This window comes from Saprolegnia parasitica, assembly GCF_000151545.1.
Source record: "Saprolegnia parasitica CBS 223.65 unplaced genomic scaffold supercont2.50, whole genome shotgun sequence".
Taxonomy (NCBI): Eukaryota; Oomycota; class Saprolegniomycetes; order Saprolegniales; family Saprolegniaceae; genus Saprolegnia; species Saprolegnia parasitica.
Genome location: NW_012156444.1, coordinates 96,400 through 124,128, shown reverse-complemented (window position 1 = coordinate 124,128; position 27,729 = coordinate 96,400). Strand labels below are relative to the sequence as shown.

Sequence of the window (27,729 nt, the reverse complement as noted above, 5' to 3'; positions counted from 1 at the left end):
CGACGGCAGGGCGCCCAATGACGGCGAGCAGCCGCAACGCCATCACCGCCGCGCAGCGTCGCGAACCGGTGGCGAGCGTTGCACCTGCTCCGTCCAGTGCCATCACGAATGTCAAGCCAACTGGCGCGACATCGACGGCCATCTCCGAGGCGATCCTCGGTGAGCTGCGTTCGGAGGTTGCTACTCTCCAAGCGCAGGTCGTCAACCTCCAGGCGAGTCTCGACGCGTCGCAGGACACGGCCGAGACTAGCGCCTCGGAGCTTGTCCTTGCCCGTGCCCAGCACGGCAGCGATCTCGAAACTCTCGGAGATCAACTTCGCGCCTCGCAGGATGCCGCTGAGCACCTTGAGGCATCACTCCGAGCATCGGAGCTTTCGGCTGCGACTTGTGTGTCGGCGCTTGCGGCGCGACCTCCAAGTTCGACAACGACGTCAAGGAGCTCGAAGCGAGTCTCAAGAAGGCACAAGAAGCGGCTTCGACCGGTGTCTCCGAACTTGCTGCTGCTCGATCGCAGCACGCTACGGACGTCGAAGAGCTCAAGGGCAGCCTTGAGGAAGCGCATCAAGCGGCTTTGGCCGGCGCGACCTCCAAGTTCGACAACGACGTCAAGGAGCTCGAAGCGAGTCTCAAGAAGGCACAAGAAGCGGCTTCGGCTGGTGCCGCGCAGCACGAGCAAGAAGTCTCTGCTCTGCAGTCGGATCTTGTGACAGCGCATGAGACGTCAGCGAACGTCGCGCGCCGCCTTTCGGCCAACCACAAGAAGGCGCTGGCCGATGCCAGTGCCACCCTCGCCGCCAAGGGCGCCGAGTTCCGAGCCAAGTACGAAGACGCGGTGCGCGGCCGCCGTGTGGTCTGCCCTGCTTGCGGCGACGTCGACGAAGTGAGTCAGTGGACCGTCTTTCCTGGGCCGCTGATGGAAGACACGGACTTTGACATCGACATTGAGGTGGGTCTCGGTGAACCACCGGCACCGCCAGACCTGGTCGCAGCCGCAGAGCTCGAGGCAGAACGCAAGGCGTACGAGGCGCTCAAAGCGCAAGCTGACGACGCCGCAGCCCGCGCCGCATCGAATGAGCTGCGCCTCGAGAACAAGATTTTGAAGCTCATGTCGACCATCAGCGATCTCTCGGCCAGCGTCAACGCGCTCTCGTCGGACAAGTCGGCGCTTGCAGAGGCCAAGACGAAGCTCCAGGAGGAGACGACGAGCCTCGCATTGCGCGTAGCCGCTTTGGAAGCGTCGCTGCAGACACAGCAGACACAAGCCAAGAGCGACATGAAGGCGCTCGAGACGCGGGCGGTCACGGCCGAAGCCGCCCAAGAAGCCAACGCGACGGCGGTCCGGGAGCTGGAAACGACCATCGAAGGGCTCTCGACAAGCGCGCTCTACCGACGCACCCAAGAGCTCATGAAAGAAGTCCGGGACCTGGAGGCTCAGCTGCACCGACTTGGGCACTAGCGGTGACAGCGTATCTAACTCTGTAAAAATTGCATGTTTCAATCAAGCCCGTCCCAGTCTTGGATGGATTCGCTAAAAACACCTTGCAAAAGGGACAAGCGGGGCGTTCCTCAAACGATACCGTCAAGATCCTTTATTCGGCATTTGATTGGCCACTCGTCGACCTCGTTGGCCAATCACGTGCCTGCATTTCGATCCCGAGAAAGAGCATTGCAGCAGGAGCTCGACATCGCAGAGGTACAGGCTTTCTACACCAAGTCCCATGGCCCATTGGCAGACAAATCGCCCAAAGGACAGCACAATGCTACCCGATTTTTCGCATCGATCATGGAGCGCTTGGTCAACCCACATCGATGGCGACAACATCCTCAGTCGATGGGACGTTGTGAATCAGCTCTGCAGAACGTGCGATGGACGCCGGAACAACGATCGCTTCAGCTCCTTCGTCTGCGCCAGGCAAGGAGCGTCGTGAGGTTCGTCGCGGGTCGAGAGACGCTTGCCTCGAAAGACAGCGATGCACGTCGAGATGATGATACCCTTTTTCTCATCTAATGATGCATCCAACTGGTGTGTTTCGATAGATTAACGTCCTACTCGGCGTCGTCATCCGAGCCGCCGCTGGTCTTGGCCTTCTTGGCCTTCTTCTTCTTAGCCTTCTTCTCTTTCTTGTCCGTCTTCTTGGTGTCGCCATCGTCGTTCTCGTCCTCTTCCTCGTCGTTGCCGCTGAGACTCTCGTCGGAAAAGTCGTCCGAGCCGTCCTCGTCCGACTCGGCGCCCGGGCCAAAGTCCGAGTCTTCTTCCTCCTCTTCATCGACCTCGCCTTCTTCGGGCCCGAGCGCCTCGTTCATCTCTTCGTAGCCGCGCTTGGCCGGCGCCGTCGCCTGCGTCTCCTTGAGGTTGCGGATCTTGAGCTTCTTGGACGTTAAAAACTGCGAGAGCTCCGGAAACTCGCGCCGGTCGATGGCCGAGAAGAGCGTCTCGTGCGCGAGCTCTTGGCCCACCGCGCGGCAGCTCACGAGCAGATCAAAGTTGCGCGACGCCGACGTGCCCGACTGGCCCGCGTAGCGCTGGAACTCAATGTAGTCAATGTCGTCGTACCGGATGAACGTCGTCGGCTTGTGGATGAACATGAACGACTTTTCGAGCGGGAAGAGGACGCCCGAGTTGGCTTTGACCGCGCACTTGACCGCGCGGTCGCCGCTGTGCGTGACAAACTTGCCCGACGTGTAGACCTTCTTGCCAATGATAAACTTGAAGAGCGTCGCGACGATCTGCGGAAGCGCGCCCGACATGCGCTCGTGGATGTTGCCGCCGTACGCCTTGATCTCGTCGGATGTCAAGTTGACATCGATGTGCACTTCGTCGCGCGCGAGCTGGAGCACGAGGTGCGGGTAGCCTTGCTTGCCCTGCCGGATCGGCTCTTCGAGCGAAATGACAAACGCCGTGTTGGTCGAGTTGGGGTACTCGAGGAGGAAGCACCGGTTGATGTTGCTGTACATGATCTTGTAGTCGTACGTCTTGCCGTGCATGCGCAGAAACGACCCGTAGAGCTCGATCGCGTACCGGCCACGCGGCGTGAGGAACGTACCCATGGATTCGTCGAGCTCGACGATGCTCTTGCCGGTAATGTTGCTAATGTTGGCGCGCGCGAGCACGTCGTCCTTGAACGACTCGGCGCTCATGCCATCTTCGAGGTCGCCGGGAATGTACAAGCGCATCTCGACCAGCGTCTCTTCGTCGCCCGCGATCGTGTCGTCTTCGTGGAACTGGAGCTCGACTTCGGTCTTGCCCGGCAGCGCGCATTGCGAGATCGACTCGAGCGGCAGATCCATCGCGATGCCATGGTCTTGCACCATAAAGTTGAGGTTGGAGCCTTGGAACTGCATCGTGCCCCAGTTGCCGCCGCCGGCCGCAATCTGCTCTTCTTCGAGGTCGCGCCCAAGAAAGTCCATGGCGCACTTGGTCAGCACGTCAATGTCGGCCTTCTTGAGGCCGGCGAAGCGCACGGTGCGCCCGCCCTTTTGCGAGACCTTGAGGTGGAACTGCTTGGGGCCCATGGCCGAGTAGAGGAGGCTCACGATGTCGTCCTTGGGCACCTTCTTCTGGGACTCGGTCTGCCGGCTGCGCCAGAGGAGCCCGGAAGGGTTGACGACGAGGACGCCGCTGCTGTGGCCCCAGAAGACGTTGCTCACCACTTGCTCCTTCTCCATCGCCCCAGATATCGAAAATGGCCTCGACCAGTGCCTCAGCAAATGCAATTCGGCCTTTCCGTCCTAATTAGGCACGTCACCGGCGGTCAATTCGGCCCCCAACCTCCCGCCAAAACCGCTGTCGCGTACTAAACACACGCAACTCTTACAAAAGTCCAACCGCTTAGTTAACAGATAGCTCGTGCACCGTCGACGCGCAGGTAGGCCAGGAGCTCGATGTCGGCCGCCGAGAGAGGTCGAGCGGTTGAGATAGATGTGATCACACGTGGACAGGATGGATGGCGCGACGACGAAGCGCACTCTGGGCGGTGGCCTTTTAGGAACGCAACTGTGCTGTCGAAGCCGCCTTGGATTGCGCCAGCCATGGCCCACGACGTGCAGCCTTCATGCCGATGGGCATGGAGATAGCGGACGACCTCGAGGTGACCATTGGCTGCCGCACCACTCATGGCCAGCGTCGTGCAAGGCTTTCTGCGCGAATGCAAGTAGGCGACGACGGCCAAGTGTCCATGAAGCGCAGCTCCGTCCATGGCAGCTTCGGTGCAAGGAACGCCAAGCATCTCGAGACGCTCCACGATGGGTAGACAGCCGCGTTTGGATGCAGCGTCGTAGCCCCTGGATGAGCATCGCACGGAACCGGTGATGGAGACCAGGTACTCTAGCACTGCGATGTGTCCACAGCGCGCCGCAAAGTCGAGTGTGTTGGACAAGAATGCACTTGGTGGCGACTTGAAGCATAGCCATCGGCGTAAACGCTTCAGATCCTGCGTGAGAACCAAGAGATGCGTGGCGAGCATGGTTGCCGGTGCACCTTCGCAGAGGAAGAGGGCGTTTGCTGAGACGATGTGCTTCGAGCTGGTGTCTGCATCGTCCTTGAGCTCAAAACAGCTAGCATCAGCGACCTGCACCTGTAGGAATGCGAGCGCATGTTCGTATTGGGCTGGCAGGAGGTAATATAGAGCGTCGTCGTAGCTGCGGCATGTCGCGATCGCTCGACACTCGGCGACGAGGTCGTAGAGATCGCGAGGGAGCCCGGGCTGGAAGGCCCAGAGCAGCGCCATCAAGTCGGGGTTACAAAGAACGCGTCTCGCCGCCATCGTGGTGAGCTGGCCACAGTTCTTAGTGCAACAATGAGTCAAGACCGACCAAGATCGTCTTGGCTATCGGCAAATAAAGCCTGCGCCCTTGTGATTGGTGGTCATTGACGGAAATATCAAAGTTACAGCCAATCCAAAGGTGCCATGCAAAGTAGGGGGCCCTAATAAAACAAATCGGTCCACATACAAACATCCAGTGTTGCGGAAACGTGGAGGGTCTATGAAAACCGAGTGCCGGTCACAACGACGGCAGCGGTGTGTAATAAAGCCCCGGCCGCATTGGGACGGGACAGACTTGCCGCGCCAGGATGACCGACCGGACGTACGAGTTCTTGCGCCTTTGCCAGGGCCACGTCCCTCGGGTCGAGCCCCCGAAGCCCCGGAAGCAGGTGCGATGGCCCACGAGGTGGCGACGTAGGCTAAGCCACGCTATAGAAGCCGCTCTCGGCCGCGCAGCAGCAGGCGCAGTTCAATGCGGCCGCCTCGGACGTCTCGAAGGATGTCAACAAAGTATCACAGCGACTGCAACAGCTTACGCTGCGTATGTGTTGGCGCGCCGCGCGACGTCGACCTTATATATCGTGCTAGTTGTTCGGCAGACCAACATGTTTAACGACCCGACCAACCAAATCAACGAGCTCACGCAGCTCGTCAAGCAAGACATCAACATCATCCACGCCAAGCTCGACGATCTCCACGTACATACTCGCGCCGTCCCACGAGAAAACCATAAAGCCCATGCTAACGTCCTAGGTCTATCAAGAAAGCCAGCGGGCCGGATACTCATCCGATCAAGCAGCAAAGCACTCGGATACAATCGTCAGTCAAATGAAGACATCGCTGGTGTCGACGACACAAGGCTTCAAGGACATTCTCCAGGTGCGTCGTTGTGTGCGAGCGATGGGGTTGACGAGGACATAGGTCCGGCAAGAGACGTTGCAGCATCAACACGAGCGGAAATCCCAGTATGGTCGATCCAACCCGAGGTAGACGACGACTAGACTACACCCGTTGGTATAAGTGCTGGGATAGTCTGCTCGGCAAGCCACTGGCATTTCCGTCGTTGCCGCGTCCAGATGGCGTCGACGCTGGCGAAAGCGAGTCGGCGCCGCTCATTTCGGCCCAGGTACACGACCCTCTGCCCTCGTCAAACTGTGGCATCGACCACGTACGTAGAGCCAAGAGTTTGTTGTGAACGAGCAAGGCTACGCCGAGTCCCGCGCAGAGGCCGTTGGTCATATTCAGTCGCACATTGTCGAGCTCGGCGAAATCTTCCAGCGGCTCGCCGTCATGATCAGTGAGCAAGGCGACATGGTCCAGCGGTACGCATCCTCCTCCTTCCAAGATCTCAACTGTGCTATTGTGCTAGCATCGATGACAATGTGGACGAGACCGTCATGAACATCTCGGCGGGCCAGGAGCAGCTCGAAAAGTTCTACAATAGCCTCTCCAACAACCGCATGCTCACGATGAAGATCTCCGCGATCCTCTTGGTCTTCGTCGTCTTCTTCATGTTCTTCCTCGCCTAGACCATATCTGCACAACACGACTCGATGCTTCTACTATATAAAAACAAGCGTGTTGTCGTTACTTGGTCTCTTCGCCGGCCACGGTCTTGCCGAGGAGCTGGTCCTTGAGGCCGTTGAGGTACTTGCCAGTCGCCGACTTGTTGTCGGTCATGATGGCGCCGACGGCGAGCGCCACCACGGTCGCACCCTGGGCGAAGATACGAGCACGCATGAACTTTTGCTGTGTCCGCGAGTCGCCGCCCGAGACGAACGTGCGCAGGCCGCCTGCAAGGACCACCGCCGTCACGGCGCAGCCCACCGGCACAAACGGGTTCTCGGCGAACTTGCGCTTGAACTTCTCGGTACCCGTCTCCATCATCATCTTGTTGCTGCTGCTTCCTGCCACGAAAATCAAGCTTTGGCCTTCGGAGGAAGACATATCTGGTGCGCTTTATGCCCATGCATTGGCGCACCTGCCGCCGTAATCGGTGCCGATCATGGTGGCGAGTTTGGCAAGAAATAGTGTGAACTCGCACCTGGCAAGGCATGCGCCGTATAGTCAACAGATTGCGCCATGCAGCACTCAATTTATACTACTACATCCATGCTCTCTTTGGCGGCAACGCTGGGTGCAATCGTCGACCTTGGGTGTGTTTCCTCTGTCGTATTTCGCCTCAACGATGCGGGTGCGTTTCTAAAAAAGGTGCGTCAATTTCACCTTGCTTTTTGTATGTGAACTGCCACGAACACCTGCACACGAAATCCGTGCCTGGTCGGTTACACGCAAATGGTGTTCTCGAAGTGTATTTTAATGCGCTCGGGAACCATTTTTTATTGGTTTGCTAGAAACCTACCTCGTGGTTTGTATGCAATATCAACCCTTTGAAATAAAGAGAGAGGCTGTGCCGAACGCCATGGAAAAACGAAGATATGTGTTCTCAGAGGTTGCGCCACGCGTATTCAAAAGCGGAGGTTTCAAGCGGACGGCCGTGGGTGGCTGAGCTTTAGTAGTCAATTGGTGCTTTTTGCAAACGACTTTGTCACGATGAACCGTCTTAGCGTGGCTCTCCTGAAGCGCTCGAACCGCGCGTACAGCTCCTTGACGCTTACGACGCAGTGGGAGCCGCTCCGCGCCAAGCTCGCGGACCCGCGCGCCCGCGCGTCGCTCGACTCGCTCAAGCAGGCGCATGCGGCCATCATGGCCGAAGCCCGCGAGTTTGCCGGCGAGCCCGAGAAGATCAACTTCGCACATTACAAGGCCTTGATCAAGAACAAGGACCTTGTCGAGGCGCTTGAGGAGAACTACGCCAGCATTGTCTTCCCCGACATCAAGCCCGTCGACTGCTACACCGCCGGCAGCTCGCTCGAGGCCGACTTGAAGCCGACGTACGAGCGCCTCGACGCTGAAATTGTCGACTCGGTCGAGCGCATTGAGGAGCTCAAGGAACTCATTGCCTTGATGGAAGAGACGCGCACGACCAAGGCCACGACGATCGATGAGGTCGCCGCCATGCACCCGGAGATCGTGGACGAAATCGATGAAGAAATCGCCAACTACGACTGGGAGAAGGACGTCCCGCAGTAAGCGGCCGCGCGACTACATCGTGTACATCGGGCGACGCGACTTCATTCTTCCGTGCGACGTGGCGTCGACCCGGTTGTTGTCCGTGTGAAAGCATAATACATCGTCCATCATTATAAGACATAGAGAATGTGTACCCGTCGCGCGTCTTCGGCCCACGATCCCATGACACCGAGCGCGTTTTGGGCCCTTGCCTCGCTGCGCCACAATGCCCCGGTGAGGTGATTTGAGCGACGAGCTCATGGACGACCGAGTCTATGTCGAATACACTTACACTACTACAACCTACTCGTCGCGGACGCGGTAGGCCTCGGGCACGCGGAAGAGCTTCTTGGGCTTGTTCGTGAGAGCTTGGTCGACGCACTGGTTGTAGGCCTGGAGCTGCGCCGCGCAGATGGCCATGGCCTTCGTACCGGCGTCGGGGTCGCTCACGCCTTCGGGCTGCTTGCCGTGCGAGTGGAGGCAGGTGAAGAAGGGCTCGGCCACGGCCTTGCAGGCCTTGGGCGCACGCGGGAAGAAGGGGCTGACGCGCAGCGGGGTCTCGGACGTCGACATGGTGGCGTCTTGTTCACTGAAGTTCACGGCAAGATATTCGTCGAAATTCCAATCTTTTTGTCCAATCTGCATCCGGCTGCTGGCATACGCCAAGGCCATTGGCCAAAATGTGGCGCCAGTCTTTGCAGCCGAACTTGTTGGTCGCCAGAGTCCGAAATGTTCTTCCGTCCTGGCGCGACCCTGCGCGTGAACCGCGCGATGCAGCGCGCGCTCGACCGCGGCTCGTCGCGCTCGACTGCCAATGCGATCCGGAGGATCCACAACCAGAAAGTAGTCTTAGAGTCGGTACGTCCTACATGGCTAGCCCGCCAACCTCGGCTCATCCGATCTGCAGCTTGTCCGCCCCGCGCTGGTTGCCGCTACGCCGATGCTCGTCGAGGCCGCGGGCTACATGGTCGACGTCCGAAGCATGTTTACGAGCTTTGAAGAGGACGACGATGGAACGTAAGTCAATCTCTGCACGATTCGCAGGACGCACGCGACTGCCTCCTACGACATCTTCGCCCACTCATTCTCGCCCATAGCTAATATTTGACCAGATAACGGCCGGCGCGTCCCGCGCCTTCCTCTTTGCTCGTCCGGGGTCCAAGACGGTCGCGGTAGGAATTTTCAATAGAGATTGTGTACCCCACTGTACACGACTCCACGCGCGTCTTTCCGTGTCCTATTCCTTTCCCATCCACAAACGTATCCGAGCGCGGGGATCGTCCACAGAAACACGACCTCGTCGCTGCGTGATCCAAGCGGATACGAGCTTGGTGAGAGTCTGCATTTGATCTGCATTTGATAATAAATTAGTGTGCCTAAATATCGGATCATGCTGCTGCCTTACTCGCAGCGGCCGTAGCAAATGGCGGGCGCGGGGTAATAGTCCTCGGGCGGTGTTGTCGAGACGTACCAGCCCCATTCAGGCGATCCAATCCCGCCCATGTCGTCGCCTTGGTCGGCCGTCACGGCGTGCTCCAGCGGCGAGAGCGACATGTAGCCCGGCGACTTGGGGCACTCGGGCAAGTCATCTTCCATCGTGTTGCGCCGCCGGTGGTGACGAAGCTCGCTGTAGTCACTAAAGTCAAACGTGCTGTCCTGCTCGGTGGCTTTGTCGGACGGCGAGACGGTGGGCTTGGCTGGGAAGAGCTCGGCGCTGGGCGCCACGTGGAGCATTCGCACAGGCTCCTTGGCTTGCATGGCCAAGTAGGCTGCCATTGAAAATGCAGTGGCGGCGGCGCAGGTGGCAGCAGCCATGACAGGGTGGTCCCGGAGCCATCGGACGCCACCCGAGATTTCGGTTGGCGTAGGAAAGAAGCTGGACGCGCCGGGCGCGACGGGAGTGAGCTTGAACGGATCCATCCAAAAGTTCAAATCGGGAAATGCGAAAAATTTCCAAACGCGCTTGTCCCGCCGTCAAACGGCCAATGTATATTAATTGTGACAGGAAACCGTCGCAAAACCCGCGAGAGCTTATCGTTTTATACCGTAAAGTCGCTTCCGATTCGCTGCCGTGGCCGTTCAGAAAGGCCAAGTGCAATCTGATTGCTGCCGTCGAGGCTGTCGATATCGATGGCGCGACCATACTTTAACCAAGAGAAGCCCCTCAGTGGGATACGTGTCAGCACCAACGGCAAGCTGCGTGGACAGCTGGGTGTTTCGTCAACACGCGGGTGAAGGGCGGTGTCGATTTCCAGCCACTGGACCACCGACGAAAGGCTCGCAGAACAGACCGCACCCACTAAAAACGTGCCCGGACATGTCCCCTCGACGTCCGACAGGGTCATGGTTGTGCACGTGGTATTAATAATGGGCTTTTCTGAAGCGTGCGGTACGCAAGACGAAGCGCCCGCGACGTCCAGAGTCGTGCCGAGACGCCGTGCCGAGAGGCAGCCGAGAAGTGCCATTTAGGAAGCACCGTATGCAAGTCTCGACACTCAGGAGCGTGCTTGGAACGTGTTCATTGAGGGTGTTAACGTAGATTCCCTTATGTTTGCGCCACGAACACGCGATGAGAGAACCTCTGGAGGAGCTTCTGGAGCTTCTGGACTTGGCTTCTAGAGCATTTCTCGAAGTGTCACGATAAGGAGCTGAGCTGCGCAGTAAGACGTTGTGCCGAAAACGGTTCAAACTATGGTTGACAACCTTGACGAATAGCAATGTACGTTAGGTCTATGAATCAAAGACCGGCGCATGTTGCTGCACCCGTCTTCTTTGAGTCACCAGCACCCGTTATAGGGCTGGGGTTAGCAACATGCGGCGTGCACTCTAGGGCCGGCTTCCGACTGCGACCGCAATTTGACTGGCGTGTGCTTCCAGTGCAACACCTTGGCGTCCCAGAGACCTTCTACGAGCACCCGGGCCGAGCGGCCTCATTTATACCTCTACGGCAGCCATCCCACGTCCTTCCGCGATACGGTGACTTCGTGTACCGGGTCGCGCTGAAAGCCGAGCTCGTATACAGGTAAATTTCAGTACGTGCACCAATAACCTTGCCGATGGTCGCCACATTAAACGAACTAGAAAGCGTGGAGCACCACGACGCTAGCTACTCCACTGGTACTGAAATAGCATGAGACTGTGGGATGCTATTTCGGCAAACATGCTCATGTCGCTTCTCGTAAAAACCGAAAGCAGCAGGAGGACTTGCGAGCAATGCATACCGGTACACGACGAAGGGGCGTTGTTGTTGAACTGAGTTATATGACATGCAATTATAAAGATATGGTGGACTTTCTAATGCGCTTGTGGGGCGTGGCCGGTGCGTCAGCGAGGAGCGTTAGTGGTCGTGATTCGAGATTGTGCGAGGGACCAGGTAGCGTGCACACCGAGGGCCAGACATGCTGTCGTGCGATAGTGGCTACCCGGATAGCGAGCGCGGTAGCGGGAAGTTGCGTCAGCGTCGAGCGGAAGACACGGTTGTTGCGTTCGAGCCAAAGACAATACTACAATAGTACCAGACGCAAGCGCGTAAGATCGGCCAGAGGAACGAATGGAGGACTTGTGGGCCGAGTACGCGCGGCGATATCGTCGTAGAGAAAGCTAGCGGCCGACGACGGGAGTTGCATCTGCAAAATGCCCCGCATCGGTGCAAAAGCGCGCCATATCGCTCGGACGCATGGGCACCGCACCAAAAGATGGTCGTACGTTTCATGGGCTTGCACATCGCAGAGAAGGCAGTGTCGAGCATCGTGGCCGAGAAAGTGCAAGCTGGAGCTGGATCGGACAGCCACGGCTTTCAGCGCAACCCGGTACACGAAGTCACCGTTTCGCGGAAGGACGTGGGCTGGCTGCCGTAGAGGTACAAAGGAGGCCGCTCGACCTGGGTGCTCGTAGAAGGTCTCTGGGACGCCAAGGTGTTGTACTGGAAGCACACGCCAGTCAAATTGCGGTCGCAGTCGGATGCCGGTCAGTCGGACGTCCATAGTCGCCGCGAGGACGACACGTGGTCCGAACTTGACGAGCCATGGTGGGGCACTGGTTGGGCGCACGTCATGATCGGCAGGCGGGATGAGCTGGAAGCATCGAACGAGAGCGGTCGCGAGCAGCCGGATCCAACGGCGGGTTGGCTGCAGCGCTGGAAAAAGTCGTGGTAGATGTTCTTCAAGTTCGGTGACCGTGACGACAAAGGGCGCTCTCGCTATTTCAGGCTTCAGACGGTGTTACTGCATCGTCAGCACAGCCACTCGACGCTGCGCCGGCGTCAGCGTCGGGGAACTAGGGGTCGCCGTGGCTCGGCTCGGGCCGGCTTGAAATCTCAAGCTCGAGCGGACCGGCTTGAAATCTCAAGCCGGAGCGGACCCCTGAATCAGCTTCAGCCGGGCTACCCGGCCGGTTTTCTCAGACCATGAGGATAGACTGTTTAAAGCAGCACAATGGCGATGTGTGTTGGCTGACGGCGGCAACCAAGAGTAACGTTAGTGCCTCTGATTTGCAGTTCATTTGCGCTAATGGTGAGCTGGGCCGCCGAACGTTATCGACATTCAAGACATCATAGCCCACGCTGTGCGTGTGGACTTCGATACTACAGCTAGGAAGTGGAAGGAGCACCGCACGAGCCCTAGGCGACAAAAAACTCAACGTACGCTGTGTGGACCTTACTAGTACATCGTCAATCGATCTGACTCTTATCGAGCGACATGTACTAGTACTAGGGCTTGGAGGCATCCGAAATGCGGCGAGTCCACCTTGAACTATTAATAATGCTTCAGCCGGGGCATCTTCAATCCTGCCGACGTTTGAACTTCGCACCAAGAAGGAAGCGCGCTGTCGACATCGCCTCACTAATTGTGTACTCCCGGGTAGGTGCTTTAAGGCATCCTACACGAAGGGTGGGTCCAACCTGTTCATGAAGGAGAAACGTAGCGATTTTTCAAGTACGATTCTCGACCGCCTCCCACTTTCATGACAATCCAACTCGAGCTTCGAGCGGTCGATCCAACAGCGCTGTAAAAATATTGTGCGGTGAACGAAATGGAATGTGCGTCAGAGGCATCGTCGAAAGAAGCACACGACGACTAATGGGCAATTGGCGCCGACTTTAAGACGGTCATTTCTGAGTGGTTTATCAAATAAGCTTAGTTGGACGACGCCACGAGCGCGTTTCAAATCAAAAGAGGTTGCATCCTTCACAACAAAGAATCGACTCGTTGTGTCGGACAGCAAACCTTGGCCTTCCGTTGGCGTGAGACCGAACGAACTATTGATTTGTAGCAAGTATGTATGTTGTAACCACCCGTGCACAAAAGGTCGCCCTCGTAGACTGGTGCGTGTCTTCCTCACACATCACGTCAGCTTCAATCCAGACATGACGCCACTCATTTTCCACCTCTCTCATGACGCACTTCAGAAACCACTCCACTGCCCCACCACGCAGGCTCTACTCGAGCGAGCTGCCACGGCGGGTTTCACGACGTGTGTCTGGTACCATGATGAGCCACATTTGATGCTCCAGTTGTGCTTTCTCCCCAGACTTTTTGTCTCGGGCCGCGACGCGCTCGCGTAAACAACGTGGAAAGTGTTTGCTGGATTGAGCCTTCATGTCGCGTGTCGCCCATCGCTCGGATTGGATAAAATGCAACATCAGTCGAGGCCTCTCACAGGGCGTTGTCGGTCTTCATGGGCTGTGATTGGTGCTCTCGACGCTGCGTTGCCCAATAAAAAGCATGTGCTGTGTCCAGATCTGTCTCCAGCCCTACTTTTCAATTTCAGCTGCTATGGTCGGGAAGCGACCGCTGGTTCCCGCGACAGCCAAGTACGCGAGCAGCTTGGGCCTCACCAAGGCAGCGACGCCGCTCGACAAGATCAGCGCACGCAAGGTCGTGCGCCGGGCGCAGAGCAAGGTCAACCAGCGCCGGTACCGCGCCGAGCAACGCCAAGCATTTGACGCGCTTGAAGGCGAGGTCCAGGAGCTCACCAACCAAGTCGCTCGGTACGAAGGCCAAGTCGAGGCGCTGCGCTCGGCCGTCCGTCTCCGCGAGCCCGAGCTCAAGACGGCGCTCGAGTACTTCAACTTGTTTCATGACGGCTTCCAAGTCAACGCGCCGTCCGTCGCGCAGGTCCAGCGGGACTTTCTCTCGGGCGTCATGGCCCCGAACCTCATTTTTATGGGCCAGGTACACGCGTCTGATGTCATACTGTGTGGCTCATGCGTGCTGACATGTAGAATGGCATTGCCAAGCTCTTTGAGCAGTGGACGCTGTACCACACGCTCTTCCACTCGTTCACGATGGAGTGTCCGTCCTTGGAAATCGTCCACCTCGACGCTGGCGCTTCGGTCGTGCGCGCGCCAGCCGTGCTCTATTTGCGCCTCTCGCGCTTCTCGATCGAGACCTTGTACCCACATGTGCTACGCTCGGAAGCACTCGTGCAGCAAATGGTGGGCCGCGTGCTACGCATGCCTGTGCTCTGCCAATTCCACTTTGACGGCCACGGCATCGTAACGCGCTTCGATACCTTTGCCGACGTCACGGTCGGCTTGACTGAAATGCTCGAGAGCTTTGAAGACGCGCTCACGGTGCTGGACGGCGTCCGTATCACGGCCGAGGCCGAGCTCCAAGCTCCGAGCGAGCACGCTTGCTAGTAGCTCCAACGACCAATGTAATGTTATTTGCGCTCCGCACCTTCTTCTTGAAGGATGCTCCATGGGAGCGTGTGGGTTGAGGGGACCATGAAATAGGAAAAAGCTGGCTGGACCAAACGTCCAAGTTTGAATGATGTTATGTTGAAATGTTGGAACAGAATACATAGTAGACACGGACATGCGTGTGGCGGAATAGACATCAGCGCACCGTCGAACTTGACCAGGAGCTTGCAGGAGCTCTTGCAGGGCGTTCGTGTGGCATCATGGACACGCAGTTCAAACGGATCTTCACCAGGCTTCCTCGCTCGGATCGTCGGTCATTCCAGACACTAGAATCTGAAGCGATTTTCTCTGCAGCAGCTGCAATGAACCTTTCGGTTGGATCCACAACACATCTCGCATCGCGCCCAGCTGCCAACGTACGACTTGCTTCTCGCCCATGGGAAAAGAACGAGACAGCGACTGACACCACGAGCCCAGACGTGAGTTTTTCAAGAGTTCCGTGCTTTTGAACAAATTTACGCTCTGTCTGCTTTGATTGGATGAACTGCATCCGAGCTAGGGTCGAATGTAAACAGTTTATAGACCCTTGAATCGAGGTTCAAGTACACTGTCCAGCAACATCCAGCTGCGTCGCAAGGCTCTTCCAAGGACTGGTCGGTGACGCCATGCAGCAATCGTGAAACTGGCTGTGCACCATGGAATTGCGCCCTGGGTGCTGGCTGGACAGATATGCAAAAGTGGTCGGTGCTGCTCAGTCGACACAAATGACCACACCGGCGGTTCTTCCACACCGCTGTCCGGAAGCGTTTCAGGACCAGCAAGGAAGGCCGGTCTCGTCACGTCAGGTTGCTTTGCAACGACGTCTGGCGCCACGACAGTCCCATCCCGATCCCGTCGATGGCTTCGGACGACGCTCATCGAACGCTACCACCAACATCATCGCAGCAGTGTACAGATAAATATAGCGGTGCGAGACGACGACTATTGTTATTAGGAGTAAAAGTTGGCCCCCGATGATCACTTTCTGTAACCCGCTGGCACCGAGTCACGTAAGGTTGACACACCCGCGTTGCACCGTGCTTGCCATCTGCCGCGTCCTCTTCATGGGTAGGTACTGTATGCCACGTGTAGAATCGAGCGGGCGCCTTCGAGTACTTGATAATGCTCGAATCACCAGTCGCTGTCGTCCGCTTTGAGATCGTCGCGCTTCCCAGCAAAGAATTGTGCAGTGATGCACTTCTTGCCTTGTTGCTTTGGACACGGCCACCAACATTGATAGCGTCGGTACAATCCCATGTTACAATCCCTATTTTTTCTATTGCTCTTTACTATCTGCGACATGCGGTGGCTTTTTTGGAATGTTTGGCTAGTTGCGTCAAAATACGAATCGCCCGACCTCGGCCGCTGTGATCGCAGATACAAACACGGTCAGAACTGAATCAGCCATGACGACGCCAGCCGAAGACGATGCTGCCAAGGCGAAGCGCCTCGCGCGCTGCCGCGTCAACCAGAAGCGGTACCGCATCAATAAGAAGCACTCGCACGCCAATCTCGAGAAGGAGGTGCCAGAGCTCGCCAAGAAAGTCGCTCGCCTCGAGGGCCAGCTCGACGTGCTTCGCGCCGCCGTGCGCCTGAGCCAGCCCGAGGTGCACGTTGCCGCTGAGTACTTTCGCATCTTCCGCTACAGCCAGTCGCGCAACGCGCAGCAGCAATTTGAGTTTCTCAACGCGACCATGGACCCGGGCGTCAACTTTATGGGCCAGGTACGACATGCGATGCGCCCCTCGTCGTCGTCAGCTAATGAACACGGCCTTAGATTGGTATCCAAAAGCTCCTCGACCAGTGGACGCTGTACCACACGCTCTTTCACTCGTTTGAAATGACGTGCACGCAAATGACGACGATGACACTCGAGCACAACCGCGTCGTACGGGCGCCCGCCAACATGGATCTGCGCATCTCGCGGACGACGCTCCAGGCGCTGTACCCGCACGTGCTAAGCAACGAGCGGCTCGTGCAAAAGCTCATCGGCCAAGTGCTGCGCATGTCGGTGCTGATCCTCTTGCATTATGACGAAGACGGCCGGGTCATCATTTTCGACACCTCCGCTGACATGACGGTGGGCTGGGCCAACCTGCTCGAGAGCGTCGAGGACACGCTCGTCGTGCTGGACGGTGCCCGCATCAAGCACAACGCCGAGCTTCAAGTCGAAAAAACCATCACCAGCAGCTAGGCGAAGCATACGTCTTTACAGATATAAACATTGATACGTGGTTCCGTTCTCTCTATACAGTATGTGATTGTCCATGGCGTATTGCTTGGGGATGGCATTCCTCAGGCACCACCATAGCAGAACGGCCCACAGAGAGAAAGACGCGGCAGTTCCAACCGTAAATATTACGGTCGTGTAATCGTGGCACCAAGCGCCGAAAATGATCACGCGGCGCTGGCGTGCCCAACAAGCGTCAGCGGAGCAGTAGCAGTGGTCTTTCTTCTCCTCCTGACGACGACAGCCAAGTGGTTCAAGGCTACTTACAGTCCAGCGGCACGACGATGTGCACAGCGAGCGCAGCTGCGCAGGGCGAGAGATGCCATCGCTGTAGTTGCTTTAGGCATACAGTCATGTGAGCAGGGATCGCGGCAACGGGCGGGGATGCGGAATGCAGGCAACACCAAATCAATCCCTGCACGAGGATTGGTGGATTTGAAGTGCTGTGCCAGATTAAACGACCAATCAACGATGTGCATGTCACAAAAGATATGCAAGCTTCAAGTTTGTATGCCGCGCGATGCCACGTTGCTTTCATTGGCAGAACCACAAGTGAACACGTGTACTTGACACACACGATACCGTTATTGCCTATCCAGTTGGGGCCAGAGAAAAGAGACACAAGCCACGGCGTTCTTGACATTGAAGGAAGGCGACGAGCGGTCACATCATTCCTCCCAAAGGCGTACTTCGCAAAAACATGCAAACTAACGCTCACGCAGCGCCAAGAACCGACAAGGCGTGTGTGGCTCACATCGCCACAGCTCTCCAAAGCCTCGTCCGTTTCCTCTTTTTTTCAAAGCCAGACGCGACAAATATATTTTTTGCAGCGGTAGCCACGCGGATCGTTGGCGTCGGAACTTTTCTCTTCTCGTGGGTGAATGGCCCATGATTACCACCCACCCCTACGACACATCATGCGTCGAGGCTGTGACATATATCAAAATCTCGCAATGCCTGCTCAAAATCGAAGGATACCGCGTCGTAATTGATTGGCACAGAGCAGCAACGCCTACTTGTAACCAGTTTCGAATTTGCCCGCCGCATGAGCACAGACATGCTGCAGCGACCAGCTCCGTACGTACCGCAAATCCGCCCGCTGAGCGACAACATCGCTCTCCGCCGCACCCAAAGCCGCCTCAACCAGAGGCGCTATCGGGCCCAGAAGCTCCACGCACTTGAAGATCGCGAGCGTGAAGTCGCCGAGCTGCACAACCAAATCGCTCGGTACGAGGGCCAGCTCGATATCTTGCGCAGCGGGATCCGGCTCCACGAACCTGAAGTGCAGGTTGCGAACGAGTATTTCCGCATTTTCCAGCACAGTTCCCAGAAAAGCATGCCGTCTTATGGGCAGTACCAATGCGACTTTCTTCGGAGTGTCATGGAGCCCGACGTCCGCTTCATGGGCCAGGTACTTTGACACGGATCGCAGATTTCACAGTTCTGATTGCATGGTTCGTAGATTGGCATCCAAAAGCTCTTTGAGCAGTGGACGCTGTACCACTCGCTCTTTCACTCGTTTGAGATGCGCTGCCCGCGCCTCGAGGTCATCAAGCTCGCCGACGCGGCGATAGTCCGAGCGCCCGCCGTCATGCACCTCCGCATCTCGCGCACAACCATCGAGTGCCTCTACCCGCACGTGCTCAGCAACGAGCGCATTGTCCAAAAGCTCGTCGGCCAAGTCATGCATTTGCCGATTCTGATCCACTTTCATTACGACGCGAGCGGTCACATCGAGGAGCTTGAGACAGTCGCCAACATGACGGCGAGCCTCGAGGAGCTGCTTCGTGACGTCGACGACACGCTCCTCGTGCTCAACGGGGCTCGCATGAAGGGCAACGCCGAGCTTGTGAGCAGCACCACGCCTTGTCCTTGAGTCTCTTGTTCGCTTCAAAAGACGAGTAAATAATGTGAACGTTGTCTTCAACGCCCACGGGGTAGATGACGCTACGTAGGAACTAATCGGGAGCGAGCGGCAGAGCTCATTCGTCACGCGAGGCATCACCTACATGTATTTTGAACGCGAGACGGTATCTCAATTGGTATGCCATTCTACGGGCGTACTGATCCTTGCTACTACGTATCCACCATGGTGGTACCGATGCCAACAGCTGAGGCCAACCCAATATTCGGAAAGAGAAGAAAGGGACAACACTAATAAGGCTGAAGCTCGCAGTATGAAACAGAAAGCCACCCGTCTGGACAAAAGCGGACGGTTGCCACGCACTCTTGACGAGGCAGTTGACGTGCGTTGTGATTGCACATTCTCTATGCACCACGCTCGTGAAGATATCATTTGGACCACCCGAGAGCCGTAAATTTTCATTGGCGCTCCTCACATGGCGTCATGTGATGCGATCCACGACGCCGATGACATCCAAAAGCAGCTCGAGTCGGCTTTTGATGACCACGGGGTCTCTAGCCGATATCAACACGTGCATGTTGGGCGAGGGATCTGCAACTCATTCAGTTTTAGAGAATACTATCAAATTGGTTTTCGGGAGTGTGTGGACGAAGCCGGCGCATCTTCATAGACGAGGCCCGATCTTTATCCGGATCCGGATCAGTTTTGGACAGTGGCTCGTGAGGTCCCCTTGGTGAACTCGGGCACGTTGAGTTTGTTGTTCGCCCGCCAGCCTTGAGAGTGGTGTGTCACTTTTCTACATAGAGACTACGTGGCGAAATATGTTATGCTCCTTCGTGCCTTGCATTCCGCTGTAGTATCTTTGATGGCTCTTCGCTTGCTCGTTGCTCTATGCACAAATACATTTGACCACGTTTTGGAATCGTCCTGATCGAGATCCAGTTCATTCTCAATCGCCCGTGTGGGCCGTTTTCTTGAAGCTCTCACGCCTTTTTCACGAGTTCTGTTGATTTTGCCCGCAGACGAACCAAGTCATCTACTGCCGTCAGAATGAAGTCAATGGTGGTCAGCCCAAAGTGTTTCTTCCTGCGGTTCAGTCATAGTTGTCGGCAGGAAGATAGATGCACACGGCGCTGTGTCGGTGAAGTTGATTTTCTTTTGTGTGCTACCTTGAAAGCTTCGGAGTGGAATGCGAGGTCTGGGCTCAACCGGCAATCGGGTGCGGCGCGGCAGTTCACTTTTGGCTGTGGCAGACACGCTTCGTCCGCCAACACTGGCGAAAATCAGATTTATTCTCTTGAAAATCACCCGAACTCGGCCCCTACGCTACTTCAAAACGTTCCGTACATTGCACTACGACCAACAAGGATGCATATGTAAAGGTTCAAAACGTCCCGTACATTGCACTACGACCATCAAGGATGCGAGCCAATCCGTGTCGAGCTTTTTCTTCGATGGAATTTGGTTGACGCGAGCGAAACGATTATTGTGACGTTGCGGTGCAGTTATTGCTGATCAAATAGGTTGCCGGCCATAATCTATCGATCGCCAACCCACTTCGAGGCCCATACGCAATGATCTCTTCGACGCCGACAACACTCAGTCGGATTCCGACACGAGCACCGCCCAAGTCCAAACGCCGTCAGCAGCGGTACCGCGACCAGAAGCGCGAGCACCTCGAACACCTCGAGAACGACGTCCAACAGCTGCATCGCACCATCGCACGCTGCGAGGGCCAGCTCGAGGTCTTGCGCGTCTCCGTGTGTTCGCACGACGGAGCGCTCCACACTGCAGCCGAGTTCTTCTCGCTTTTTCGCCACGGATACCACGTCCCGCGACCGCACTTGAAGCAGCGACAAGACGCGTTTCTACGCAGCGTGATGCGGCCCGACTTGGTCATTATGAACGAGGTACATCTATTGATTTGCCATACTCCGACTCCAAATGGTATATTCTCCAACTAGAGAGGCCTCGAGAAGCTTTTCGCCCAGTGGCAGGCGTACTATCAGCTCTTTCCGTGCTTTGAGATGGTGACGCCGGCGCTCGACGTGCTCGTGTGCGACGAGACGCGTCTCGTGCGCGCACCTGCGACGCTGCATCTGCGTCTCTCTCGCTACGCCCTCGAGAGTCTCTGTCCACACGTCTTGCAGAACGAACGGCTCGTCCAGCGCTTGGTGGGTCAAGTGCTCTCGATGCCAACGATGATCCATTTCCATTTTCAAGACGACGGGACGATCGGCCAGATGGACACGTCGACCAATATCGTGGCGGCGCTCATCGGTCTTTTGGGCAGCACCGAGGAGGCGCTTGCCGTGTCGGACGGTGCGCAGATCAAGGCAAATGGCGAGCTGCCGATGCTGTAGTGTGGCAGTAGCCTGCCGTGTTAGCGAATCATTTTCTGCCACCTCTGTCGTCTTGAGCATGTGTACTTCACCGCATTTCAAACTCGATCCTGGCCACGCAAGTTTGTGTGCGCCGTGCAGGAAGACTCCCGGTAGTGGCGCCGACGGCCTCTTGGAATACTACAATTGGACTCCATTGGGATCCGAATGTTGTGCCCATCTGTGCACCTGTAAGCTTTTTGCGGGGTAAGAAACGAGGTTCTTAGTTTCATGCTTGGATCGTTTTAGTTTGGCCAATCAAAACGCCTTGCACGCTCCAATTAGCCAATCACCGCTCCAGCTTCAGAAAAGCAAAGTCAACCGACGAGCAGACAGGCCCATTGTTGCCAACTACTTTCTGCCAACCTTCGGCGGAGATCCATCGGTTCAGAAACACTTCAAGGAGCAGTCGCTCGGAAGTTGCTTGGACACATTTCAGAACCGTCGAGCATGCTGCCGACGGACCCGGCGACGTCACCGGCGCCGCGTGCGAGCAAAGAGACGAAGCGAGGCGACGCCGCCAAGCGCAAGTTGGGCACGCGACTCCGCCAGCTACGCTACGTCGCGCAGAAGCGAGAGCACCTCGAGCACCTCGAGGGCTCGGTCCAGCAACTGCACTGCCATGTTGCGCGCTGCGAAGGGCAGCTCGAGGTCTTGCGCGCGGTCAATGCGCCCCACGACAGCGCGCTCAGCACCGCCGTCGAGTTCTTCGCATCGTTTCGGCATGGCTACCAAGTGCATCGCCCGCACATGCAAGCGAACCAAGACGCCTTCCTTCACAGCGTCATGCGCCATGACTTGCTCTTTATGAACGAGGTACGCTGCGAGGACCAGCAGTGCTGTCGCTATACATTGTATCTCGACTAGAGAGGCATCGAAAAGCTCTTTGCCCAGTGGCGGGCCTCCCACGCCATCTTCCCGTCCATTGAGATGGTACCCACGGGCTTCGACGTGCGCGCGTGCGACGACGCGTACCTCGTGGTGGCCCCGGGCGTGCTGCACCTTCGCATTTCACGCATGTCGCTCCAGTGTCTCTGTCCGCACGTCTTGCAGAACGAGTGGCTCGTTCAGCGCTTATTGGGACAAGTGCTCTCGATGCCGATCGTCAACACATTTCACTTTCTTCCAGACGGTTCGATCACGCGCATGGACACAGCTGCCAGCATTGTCCCCGCCTTGCTCGCGCTCGTCGGCGCCGAAAACGCGCTCCTCATTGTTGACGGAGCAAAGATACAAGCCAACGGCGAGCTCACGATACCTTGATGCACAAGCGATGGCGCCAAGGAGCCTCTAACCCTATTGCCCAATGGCTCGTACACGTGGGATCGGATACGAGTAACGTTGTGCGTTGTCGCCCTGAACGCTAAGTGACGTGTCAGCACAAGTCACGCCACCAGCATCACGTGCGCTTGGAGGTCGTTGGAGCCTTGTCGTGGCAGCGAGCCTGAATCAATAGTACTACATCAACGAGCCTGCGTAAGTCGTCGCGCGACCTATTCCTCGGTGAGTAGGGTCCGCCACAGGATGGATTTCTGGGCTCACTCCCAACAACCGAGTGCTGGTGCCACCGCCCACGCTGCTTCAGGCGTAGCACTACGTATGACGTATGCAAAGTCTTTGAGTTAGTTTTCGCTCATTTGATTTCAACACTACACGTTTGATTGATTGACTGATTGATTGATTGATTGATTGATTGATTGATTGACTGATTGACTGACTGACTGATTGACTGATTGATTTTTTGATTGATTGATTGAGTACATGAGACATTAAAGCACGAAAAATATCGGCGGCATCCAGGGATTGAAACCATGACCAGTGTGCAACGATATCGGGTCCAGCGTGCGATACCCCACGTTCAAGGCCACATTGACGTGAGGGTGGCTCATGGTATTTATAGGGTCCCTTCTCCGTTCCAGTGCCTTGTTGCAGAGGCGCTGCCAAGTACTTGAGACAGTGAAGCACGAAAAATGTCGGCGGCATCCAGGGATTGAAACCATGACCAGTGTGCAACGATATCGGTCCAGCGTGCGATACCCCACGTTCAAGGCCACATTGACGTGAGGGTGGCTCCTTCTAGAGTCCCTACTCCGATCGAGTTTCTTGTTGATGAGGTGCTGCCAAGGAATCGTTGGCCGCTCGAATCCTTCGCACAAACAATGAAATGGTACTAGTATGTCGGTGGGAATTGAATCACACGGTGAAATACGTTTGTTTCACCATTTCACGCTCGTTGGATTTCGATGCCCACGACGACGAACGGGACAAAGCGGCGCAAGCCGCGCACGACGCGCACTGAGGTGCAGCAGCGCTACCGCCAGAACCGACGCGCTGCCTACGATGCGCTCGAGACCTCGGTTGCTGCCCTCCATGCTGACGTTGCTATCTCGCAGCGCCATCTCGCAGCGCTGCGATCGACCGCCGTCCGCCAGCACGAGACCGAGCTCAAAGTCGCGATGGAGTATTTTCGCCTCTTTCGCCACGGGTGCCCGGCCGCGATGCACAAGATTGACGCCTTCTTGCGCACACATATGGATTCCGACGTGCGCTTCCGTGGCCAGGTACGCAGCCTCTCCATCGCCAGGGCGGGCTTATGACACGTTGGGCAGACGGGGGCAGACGCGCTGTTGCAGCACTGGCGCTTCTCGGACGCGATGAGCCATGGCGTCCACATGGAGCCTCCAACGATCCAAGCAATCGAGTTGGGCCCGACGGCGATGGTGCGGGCGGTGACGACAGCGCGGCTGCGCATCTCGCGGACGACCGTCGCGGCCTTGTACCCGCAAATCCTCTCGCATGAAGCGCTCGTGCAGAGGCTCATTGGGCAAGAGGTGCACATGACGATCGTGTGTCATTTGTATTTTGACGACGCGGCTTGCGTCATCGAGATCGACTCGCACAACGACCAACGCTTGACGTTGGGGCTGAGTCATATCTTGGGCTCTCTCGACGACACCAATCGCATCACTACAAAAGACGACCATTGAGGACGAATACAAAGCCATCCACTTCAATGGCCCGAGCGGTGTGTTGTGTTGAGTTATTTGCCCTCGCTTGGTATCGCAGCTTTATGGTCGTACATGGTTACACGCATCTTCTATGATGTCATCGTCATGCGTCTCTCATTGCGCACTTCTTAGCGCGCTGCACGTGGGTCTGGTGCAGTGAACTGGCCTCATCAACGCCGCACGCTTCCATCAAGATGTCGATTCCAGCGGGCTGGAGCTCGACTGTCACTCCCTCCTCGGCGAATCCAGCGACGACGGGATCCATACCACAACTTGACACAAGATGAAGAGACAAGAGTAGTATAGTATTAAAAGAGCGTGGTGGCGACCGCCTACGCAGCGTTCGACGCGGGAAAGGACTCGACCGACGGCGACATGAGGTTGTCTTGGAGCGACCCGCTGTCGCTCGTGACCGTGCTCGTCGACCGCTGAACGCGGTAGACGTACACGATGCCAGCAATGGCAAAGTAGACGGCCGCGGCGACGATCGAGACGAGAAAGTCGGACGACTGCGCGCCTTGGTACACGATGGACGCCAGAATCACAAACACCATGAGAAAGCAAACAACAGCACCCGGCAAGCCGAACGGCGACTTGTACGGACGCTCCATGTCGGGTGCGGACCACCGGAGCTTAATGAACGACGACATTTGAAAGGCGTACGACACGAGCGCGCCAATGAGCGAGAGGTTGATGAGCACAGCGGTCATGACGGCGTCGCCAATCGTAAAGTGCAATCTAAGAAAGTCCAATCAGATCCCATTGGTCGCATCCGAGCAATCCTACACGATGGCGAGGAGGAGGCCCAGAGACGTGCCCGAAAGCAGAGCCACGTGCGGCGTGTGGCGCGTCGGGTGCAGCTTGGCGAGGGCGCTCGGGAGAATGCCTTCGCGCGCCATTGCATACAGGAGGCGGCCCATCGCGTACAAGAACGAGTGGAAGCTCGAGAGAAGGCCGATGATGAGCAGCACCGAGACGCCGCGGACCGCGCTCGTGTCGCCAAAGATGGTCTTGTAGCCTTCAAAGAGCGGCGCGAGCGAGGTCATAATGCCGACGGCGCCCGGTGCAATCGCCGTGTTGAAAAAGAGCGTGAGGAACGCCAATGTGCACAGCGAGACGAACGAGAGGATGATGCCCCGGGGCATGTGCGTCGCCGGGTCGATCGTCTCTTCGACCGCGAGCGGGAGCTCTTCGATCCCAAAGAAGAACCACATGGCGAACGAGAAGCCGCTGAAGAGGCCGCCGACGCCGCCTTGGAACTCCCAGTTTTCGGCCACAATCCACTTGTCGTAATCCACGTGAAAGGCGGCGCCAATATAAAAGATGACCAGAAACAGCACGGAAAGGCACGTCGCGACCACTTGGATGTTGAAGCTCATCGCGACGCCGCCAATGTTGAGGAGCACGAAAATGCCGCAAAATAAAACCCACCAGAGCGGACTCACGCTCGAGCTGAGTCCGAGGACTTCGTTCATATAGCCCGAGTTGGCCGAGCAAGCGATCGCGACGACGACAACGACCTTGAGTGCCTCGGCGAGGCCCGCAAAGTAGGCTGCGCCGGGGCCCCACGCCCGCTGGGCAAAGACGTACGGGCCACCCCCGCACGGAATCGCGGTCGAGAGCTCGGCGATTGAAAACGCCAGCAGCATGTAAAAGAGGGACGCGATGCCGAGGTTGATGAGGTACCCGAGGAAGCCGGCGCTAAGGCCGGCCTGCCACCCGAAAAAGTCGCCGCCAATGACCGTGCCGACGCCGAGGGCCCAGAGGTGCTGCGTTTTGGCGAACCGGACGTGCTCGAGGGACTCTTGGTGCTTGATGGCTTCGGGCATGGTTGGGAATTGGAAAGTGAGCTCTGGACGCCAACACGACTTGAAAAGGCAGCCAAAATCGCTCCAGTGATCGTAGCTCTGATATTCTTGAGGTCGCCTGTCGACTCCATTCGCAGTGTGTTAGCACGATAGGTAGCATGGGCAGCTGGGCGCGATATGATAGAAGGCGAGAATTGAAGGCAAGGAACATGTAATGCAGTAGCCGCTGCTGAATAATGGTGATGAGCATATGCGCAAGATGCCATCGAGGAGAAAGCCGATGCGATCACCTATTTGCCGGTCCCAATCCGAGGCACCAATACATCATCAAGCTCAGGCGATTCCACGTAGAGTTGGTACGCAGGCGATTCGACTCGGACGCGAGCGGTCGTTGTTAGCGCGGCTTGTAAACCGCTAACGTCGTTACCAAGTATGGTTGCTGGTCACATCAGTCGTGTCGTTCAACGATAAGACAGTAGTAGCTTTGCTTGCCTTCGCCACGTGCTGGCCCCATATCAGTTTACCTGTCAGCCTACACGTGCCGCCGCCAATGAATGCTCGCCACGGACCAGCCTTGGACGATTCAGAGCCCAGGTTGCACCCAAGGTGCTTCCTTTGGAATTTTTGGCTTGCATGAAATCGACTGATTTTCGTACCCGAGACCGTCGAAGATCGCAAAATCATGGCGTTCCGCCTCGACCGCACGTCGCTGCTGCCAGGCCTCGCAGTCGTATCTGCGACAGCAACGACGCTCCTCGGACCTCTTCGCAGCCACAAGCTCATCGTTGGTACGCTCCGTATCGCACCGAAGCGAACTGACGTGGCGTGATTAGACGGCGACGAGACGCGGCTAACGTCGCATATCGCGGCCGTCCTGCACGGCGTGGCGAGCGAAAGTCCAATCATGGGCCTTCTCCGAGATGCTGTTGCAGCACACGATCGCGTGCACGGAACGGTGCGCAGCCTGCGTCGTCTGCGAATACGAGCTGCTTTAGGGCTGCACCTCCTGGTGAACCTCGTCCACGCCTTCGCCGAGGCAGCACTGGCGCTGCAAGCCCAGTCGATCGATACGTACGTTGCAGCTACTAGCACTCGGCTCTTCTCTTGTCCTTATCTGTGCGTAGCATCGGAATCGCGTCGCGCTTCCAGGACGCGCTGGCCATTGCGCTGGCGACCTGTGACCGCATGGTGATCAACGTCCACGAATGGCTCCGCGAGGCGTCGTTTCAGGCAGCGGGAAGCCCACTCGAGGCACTCGGCGCAGCGCTCACGTAGGCACCCGTATCATCTTTTCCGCACGAGGCTGATCTGTTCGAGTAGCTCCGAACAGGGGGAGGACGCCATGGCGATGGCCGTCGCGATCGCACACAAGATACCGTCGCTACTGACAGACGCGTCTCGTCGACCCACTGACGTGCATTGGTATCCGATGGCGGGCGCCACGTCGACGCGCTTGGTCGAGGGACTGGTCCTTGCGGTGGATCTCGCGCCGTCCCTCTCGCTCTCGCCCACTCATGTGGCCTCGATGGTGCTCATTGACGCGTCGATTGTCTTCTCGAAAGAACTCTGCGATGCCCTTGTGGCGACCAACGCCGACGTGCTCGTCGCCTCTCATGGCATCGAGGCCCAGCTTGACGACTGGTGCCGCGCTCACCACGTCGTGTGCTTTGCCACGCTGCAGCTACACGTGGTGCGTCGTCTCCATCTCGCATGCGCTCACCCTGAATATGCTGCCAGCTCGCTGCCGCGCTGCACGTGCCTGTGTTTGAGAGCACGGCGGTGTTCCTTTCGTCGCCCGAGGCGTCGCCACTGTCGCCGGCCGTGGTCGTCCAGCGCTACCGTTGCAGTGGCACGGTCGATGCGCCGACCAACGATGACGAGCCGACCCGGGCGTTTCTGCAGCTGTCTGGGCCCCCGGCCT

The 27,729-nt window shown here is 57.2% G+C and overlaps 13 protein-coding genes across 13 annotated transcripts; 8 read left to right on the top strand and 5 right to left on the bottom strand.

Moving 5' to 3' along the window:
• Positions 1-2,046: 2,046 nt before the first annotated feature.
• SPRG_20835 (hypothetical protein) lies at positions 2,047-3,666 on the bottom strand (the record flags this gene model as incomplete). Its single annotated transcript, XM_012349147.1, has 1 exon — positions 2,047-3,666. One exon carries the CDS (start codon positions 3,664-3,666, stop codon positions 2,047-2,049), a length of 1,620 nt encoding a protein of 539 aa, XP_012204537.1.
• A 1,405-nt stretch (positions 3,667-5,071) lies between these two features.
• Positions 5,072-6,292, top strand: SPRG_20834 (hypothetical protein; the record flags this gene model as incomplete). Its single annotated transcript, XM_012349146.1, has 8 exons — positions 5,072-5,152; positions 5,199-5,304; positions 5,352-5,461; positions 5,517-5,642; positions 5,685-5,749; positions 5,796-5,889; positions 5,940-6,085; positions 6,133-6,292. The coding sequence occupies 8 exons, from the start codon at positions 5,072-5,074 to the stop codon at positions 6,290-6,292; spliced, it is 888 nt and encodes a 295-aa protein (XP_012204536.1).
• Positions 6,293-6,313: 21 nt separating this feature from the next.
• SPRG_09638 (hypothetical protein) lies at positions 6,314-6,690 on the bottom strand. The gene has a single exon (XM_012349064.1). It carries the CDS (start codon positions 6,651-6,653, stop codon positions 6,351-6,353), a length of 303 nt encoding a protein of 100 aa, XP_012204454.1. The 5' UTR covers positions 6,654-6,690; the 3' UTR covers positions 6,314-6,350.
• A 626-nt stretch (positions 6,691-7,316) lies between these two features.
• Positions 7,317-7,856, top strand: SPRG_20833 (hypothetical protein; the record flags this gene model as incomplete). Its single annotated transcript, XM_012349145.1, has 1 exon — positions 7,317-7,856. The coding sequence occupies one exon, from the start codon at positions 7,317-7,319 to the stop codon at positions 7,854-7,856; it is 540 nt and encodes a 179-aa protein (XP_012204535.1).
• A 708-nt stretch (positions 7,857-8,564) lies between these two features.
• Positions 8,565-8,856, top strand: SPRG_20832 (hypothetical protein; the record flags this gene model as incomplete). The annotated part of the gene is made up of 2 exons (XM_012349144.1): positions 8,565-8,693; positions 8,743-8,856. 2 exons carry the CDS (start codon positions 8,565-8,567, stop codon positions 8,854-8,856), a joined length of 243 nt encoding a protein of 80 aa, XP_012204534.1.
• Positions 8,857-9,236: 380 nt separating this feature from the next.
• Positions 9,237-9,755, bottom strand: SPRG_20831 (hypothetical protein; the record flags this gene model as incomplete). Its single annotated transcript, XM_012349143.1, has 1 exon — positions 9,237-9,755. The coding sequence occupies one exon, from the start codon at positions 9,753-9,755 to the stop codon at positions 9,237-9,239; it is 519 nt and encodes a 172-aa protein (XP_012204533.1).
• A 119-nt stretch (positions 9,756-9,874) lies between these two features.
• Positions 9,875-10,300, bottom strand: SPRG_20830 (hypothetical protein; the record flags this gene model as incomplete). Its single annotated transcript, XM_012349142.1, has 1 exon — positions 9,875-10,300. The coding sequence occupies one exon, from the start codon at positions 10,298-10,300 to the stop codon at positions 9,875-9,877; it is 426 nt and encodes a 141-aa protein (XP_012204532.1).
• A 3,309-nt stretch (positions 10,301-13,609) lies between these two features.
• On the top strand, positions 13,610-14,475 carry SPRG_20829 (hypothetical protein; the record flags this gene model as incomplete). Its single annotated transcript, XM_012349141.1, has 2 exons — positions 13,610-14,008; positions 14,059-14,475. The coding sequence occupies 2 exons, from the start codon at positions 13,610-13,612 to the stop codon at positions 14,473-14,475; spliced, it is 816 nt and encodes a 271-aa protein (XP_012204531.1).
• Positions 14,476-15,923: 1,448 nt separating this feature from the next.
• On the top strand, positions 15,924-16,711 carry SPRG_20828 (hypothetical protein; the record flags this gene model as incomplete). Its single annotated transcript, XM_012349140.1, has 2 exons — positions 15,924-16,241; positions 16,295-16,711. 2 exons carry the CDS (start codon positions 15,924-15,926, stop codon positions 16,709-16,711), a joined length of 735 nt encoding a protein of 244 aa, XP_012204530.1.
• Positions 16,712-17,792: 1,081 nt separating this feature from the next.
• On the top strand, positions 17,793-18,623 carry SPRG_20827 (hypothetical protein; the record flags this gene model as incomplete). The annotated part of the gene is made up of 2 exons (XM_012349139.1): positions 17,793-18,158; positions 18,210-18,623. The coding sequence occupies 2 exons, from the start codon at positions 17,793-17,795 to the stop codon at positions 18,621-18,623; spliced, it is 780 nt and encodes a 259-aa protein (XP_012204529.1).
• Positions 18,624-20,185: 1,562 nt separating this feature from the next.
• On the top strand, positions 20,186-20,974 carry SPRG_20826 (hypothetical protein; the record flags this gene model as incomplete). Its single annotated transcript, XM_012349138.1, has 2 exons — positions 20,186-20,521; positions 20,576-20,974. The coding sequence occupies 2 exons, from the start codon at positions 20,186-20,188 to the stop codon at positions 20,972-20,974; spliced, it is 735 nt and encodes a 244-aa protein (XP_012204528.1).
• A 468-nt stretch (positions 20,975-21,442) lies between these two features.
• SPRG_20825 (hypothetical protein) lies at positions 21,443-22,255 on the top strand (the record flags this gene model as incomplete). Its single annotated transcript, XM_012349137.1, has 2 exons — positions 21,443-21,808; positions 21,860-22,255. 2 exons carry the CDS (start codon positions 21,443-21,445, stop codon positions 22,253-22,255), a joined length of 762 nt encoding a protein of 253 aa, XP_012204527.1.
• Positions 22,256-24,332: 2,077 nt separating this feature from the next.
• SPRG_09637 (hypothetical protein) lies at positions 24,333-25,840 on the bottom strand (the record flags this gene model as incomplete). The annotated part of the gene is made up of 2 exons (XM_012349063.1): positions 24,787-25,840; positions 24,333-24,738 (listed from the first exon to the last, which is right to left on the bottom strand). Exons 1-2 carry the CDS (start codon positions 25,827-25,829, stop codon positions 24,333-24,335), a joined length of 1,449 nt encoding a protein of 482 aa, XP_012204453.1. The 5' UTR covers positions 25,830-25,840.
• Between the last annotated feature and the right edge of the window lie 1,889 nt (positions 25,841-27,729).